This window comes from Aethalodelphis obliquidens, unplaced genomic scaffold, assembly GCF_003676395.1.
Source record: "Aethalodelphis obliquidens isolate GAN/ISIS:26980383/991018 unplaced genomic scaffold, ASM367639v1 scaffold31, whole genome shotgun sequence".
In the NCBI taxonomy this organism is placed as follows: Eukaryota; Metazoa; Chordata; class Mammalia; order Artiodactyla; family Delphinidae; genus Aethalodelphis; species Aethalodelphis obliquidens.
The window spans coordinates 15136952-15141141 of NW_020837975.1; the positions used below are offsets into that span (position 1 = coordinate 15136952).

Sequence of the window (4190 nt, forward strand, 5' to 3'; positions counted from 1 at the left end):
TCTCGCCCCCTGCCCTGAGCCCCTGCAGGCCGCCTCGCTGCTCCCGAGCTACCCTCCCGCCCATCTCGCCCCCTGCCCTGAGCCCCTGCAGGCCGCTCCCGAGCTACCCTCCCGCCCGTCTCCCCCCCAGCATCAGGCCTACGAGTTCCAGTTTGGCGCAGCCTACGCTTGGATGATGTGCGTCTTCACGGTGGTCATGACCTACAGTATCACCTGCCCCATCATCGTGCCCTTCGGTAGGCACCGCCGCGCCGGGACCTGGGCCCTGCTCGGGGGGACCCAGGACCTCTCCCGCTCCACTCTAGCAAGGCAGGCCACCCGAGTGGACAGGGCCCTGGCTGGGAGACCGGCCCCTCGGGCCTCCCGCCCGGTCCCTGGCTCAGTCTGGGGCTCGGCCAGGGGGGAGGAGGGGAAAAGCCATCTCAGCTCAGGCTGGAATCAGCTGGTGTGCTGGGCCCCTGGGCCAAGTCTCCCCAACACAGCCATGTTTGCTCACACCAGTGCCTTCACTCGGGTGGATATACTTGGACACACATCGCACGCCCACTGAGGTGTACACACACACACACACACACACACACACACACAGTCCTACACAGAATCCATGGGCACACTTGTACACAGCCCCGTAAACTCAGGAAAGACCTTTGGGTTTCAGCGTGGTCCTTACTACTCATGGAAATACCCTGCTGTAGCTGTACCATGTGACCTGGGCAAGTCCCTCTTCCTTCTGAAGAAATTTAGCAAAGTTTCTCTTCACCCCAATTATCACCCCCACTGGTGGCCTCTCCTTTCCCCCCACTAACATCCTAACCCCTCACCACCCTCCCTGGTTACTGAAGGCTTCAGACTCCCAAACTAACTACCTTGTCCTCATTTGAAATTTCCCATCCCCTCAACCTCCAGGAAAATGGAACTCGCCACCTAATTTATACTCATCTGTTTAAGGGCAGAGATAGGAAGAACGCTATGGGTTTTAAGAGGATGCTTGCTGACCCAGACAAATGGATTTCTAATAGTAGAATTCCTAGGGAGGGGCTGCAGAGTGAAGGGGTTGAAGCAGTGGAAGCTGAGGTTCTGTGGTCCTGCGAGGGGCTTGGGGCTCTATTCTCTACTGGGCCTGGGGCAGAAGAAGGGGGACCAGCCCTTCAGTGACCTCAAAAGGCCCAGGACAACCCGTGACAGACACACAAGGGTCCGGCAGCTCGAGGTCAGGGCCCATGTGGCTTCCCCCAGGGCTCATGTACATGCTGCTGAAGCACCTGGTAGACAGGTACAACCTCTACTACGCCTACCTGCCGGCCAAGCTGGACAAGAAGATCCACTCAGGGGCTGTGAACCAGGTGGTTGCTGCACCCATCCTGTGCCTCTTCTGGCTCCTCTTCTTCTCCACCATGCGTACGGGTGAGGGCCGCCGCCCACCCTCGGGGACCGGCGTGGGCGGTGGGCAGAGGAGACTCCCGCCAGCGTCGAGGCAGAGCCGGCCACGGGAGGCCACGAGGGCCGGGGGTCACAGGCCCGGGGCCTGGGAGAGGCCCCAGCATATGCGAGTGTGGGAGTGCGTTCAGAGGGGGCAAAAGCCCGTGGGACGGGGACCCGGAGGAGAGGTAACGGCCCTTTCTCTGCCCGCCCCGACACCAGGGTTTCTAGCCCCCACGTCCATGTTCACATTCGTGGTCCTGGTCATCACCATTGTCATCTGTCTCTGCCACGTCTGCTTCGGACACTTCAAATACCTCAGTGCCCACAACTACAAGGTGTGGGGCAAGGGGGGCAGGGAGGTGGCTGAGGGCAGAGTCTCAGCAGGGTGGGGTTGGGGGATTGGGAGCTGAGGGCAGGGATGCCAAGAGAGAGTAGGGTCGTGATTATGGCTGAGGGCCAGGGCATTCCCCCCATTGCTTGACTCGTTCTGGGCCCCTCAAGATTGAGCACACGGAGACAGATACCGTGGACCCCAGAAGCAATGGACGGCCCCCCAGTGCTGCCGCTGTCCCCAAATCTGCGGTGAGTGCCCTGCTCCGTGGCCAAGTGCGGGGAAGAGCCTCTGGTGGAGATCCAGCCCCAAAGCTGGGTGTGCCGTTAGTCATCCGGAAAGGGAAGCCTGTTCCAGACCCCGGGCCGGGAGGGATCTGGCTTCAGCAGCTGGGGGCTGCCCCACCCCGCCCTAGGAAGAGGGTGACCGCCCCTCCCCTCTCAGGCCATGAGGTCCCCCCTCACCCCTTCCCCACGAGGGGCAGCTGTCGACCCTCACCCCCACCCTTCTCCCCCTTCAGAAATACATCGCTCAGGTGCTGCAGGACCCAGAAGTTGACGGGGATGGGGATGGGGGTCCTGGGAGCTCAGGGGACGAGCCCCCGTCATCCTCATCCCAAGATGAGGACCTGCTGATGCCGCCTGACGGCCTCACGGACACAGACTTCCAGTCTTGTGAGGACAGCCTCATAGAGAATGAGATTCACCAGTAAGGGGAGGGAGGGCCCTGGAGGCCACGCCCTGCCCCCACCCACCCCGCCCCCCCACGGACACTAAAACGCTAATAATTTATTAGATCTAAAGCCCCTTCCTTCCCCATCCCCTGCTTTCATTAAGGTATTTAAACCTGGGGATTTCACCGCTCTCCCCCACCATGGAGGGAGGGAGGGAACCCCCCCAACGTCAGTGAGGAGAGCCCCGAGCCGGCCCCGGGGCAAAGAGGGGTGTGGACAGGGATCCCCCCAGATCAGTGCCCCCCTGGGCTAGTAGTATGATCAGGAAAGGGTTAATAAGAGCCAAGGGGGATACTGGCTGGAGACCTGCTGGGGGCAGGTGGATCAGGGGCTGCCCCCCCAGTTCTTACCTCCCTCCCCCCACCAAGTCCCCCTGGAATCTTGCACTCCAGGGAAGTACAGCCTCCAGCCCCTAAGGGGTTGCATGAGAGGGGAGGGGGTGCGGAGCGGGAGGAAGAGTCAGGCCCCAAGCCAGGGGGGGTGACCTGGGGGTGGGGGGTGGGCGTGGCTGACACTGGAAAATGGGGTTTTGCACTGTTGTTTTTTTTTTTTTTTCCTTTAAAATAAAAATGGAAAGAAAAACTCCAAGGCAGGTGTCTGATTTGCGCTGCTGCCCTGGACACATGGCTGGCATCCGACCACCCTTCTGTTGGTCTGGAGGACCTATGAGGTCAGCATCCCCATGTGACCTGGGCAAGAGACTTCTTGTGTGGAGCCTCAGTTTCTCCATCAGGGAGAGGAGAGAGTAGCAAGAGGGGCCTGCTATATTCACAATGCCAGCCTCTCCACCACCCTCCCCCTACGTCCCTGTCACCTCTGCCTCTACCCCCTGCCCTGAGGAAATTGTGGGACCACTCAGAATGAGGAACAGGGACATGGGCGCACACTCTGAATTGCTGAGATCCACACAAATGGGACAGAGATTCAGGGGAGAAAGGCTGTGCAGAGCCACAAGTTCCACGCTGGTCCAGGAAGGCTTCCTGGAGGGGGACGATCCCAGGACAGCTGCTTCCAGAGAGGCAGCTGCTCTGGAGGGGGAGAGGCAAGAAAATAGGGCCACAGTAGTCGACCAAACACTGTCATTATTATTTGTTGTCATTGTTGATGCAATTTATTGAGTGGTTATTATGTGCCTGGAATTACACTAAATGACTTCTATGCTTTTTAAAGCATTTACTCCTCAGAGCTGTCTGTGATGTCAGGCGTGGGTTTGCTGTGAGAGTTACATGAGATAATATATGTCTAGTGCTCACTTGGCCCAGTGCCCAGCACATGGTAAACACCCCATAAACGTCAACTGTAATTAACACTATGCTCATTAATAGTACCTACAAAGCAGGTGTGGTTTTCCTCTTTGTATGAGTGAGGACACAGGCTCAGGGAGGGTATGGGGTTTGCCCAAGGATACCAGCCTGGGAGGGATCTCGGAGAGGTTCTCCTGAGGGAGACTGGAGAGGGAGGGAGACTGGAAAGGGAGGGTCTCCAGACCCTCCAGTTCAAGTCTGATCCATCCTCTAACATCCAACTCAAATTCACTTTCTAAGAAATTTCCTGTGACCATTGTAGCCCACCCTCCAGAGGCCCACAGAGTATACAGCGTGTATAACAGGAGCCAGACGACCTGGACTCCAGTCCTGGTTCTGTCGCCCACTTGCTGTGCATCCCCAGGGGAGACACCTCTCCTCTCTGGACCTGTTTCCGTAT

General features: G+C 58.5%; 1 protein-coding gene across 3 annotated transcripts in view; it reads left to right on the forward strand.

The window, feature by feature from the left end:
• TMEM63B (transmembrane protein 63B) overlaps positions 1-3071 on the forward strand; it is a 23824-nt gene extending 20753 nt beyond the window's left edge. For all 3 annotated transcript variants that reach the window (XM_027127382.1, XM_027127384.1, XM_027127383.1), the window contains 5 exons: positions 131-236; positions 1237-1404; positions 1642-1757; positions 1924-2004; positions 2274-3071. In XM_027127382.1, the coding sequence (XP_026983183.1) occupies positions 131-236; positions 1237-1404; positions 1642-1757; positions 1924-2004; positions 2274-2465 (663 nt within the window). In that variant the 3' untranslated portion in view covers positions 2466-3071. The remainder of the gene's footprint in view (positions 1-130; positions 237-1236; positions 1405-1641; positions 1758-1923; positions 2005-2273) is intronic.
• The last annotated feature ends 1119 nt before the right edge of the window (positions 3072-4190 follow it).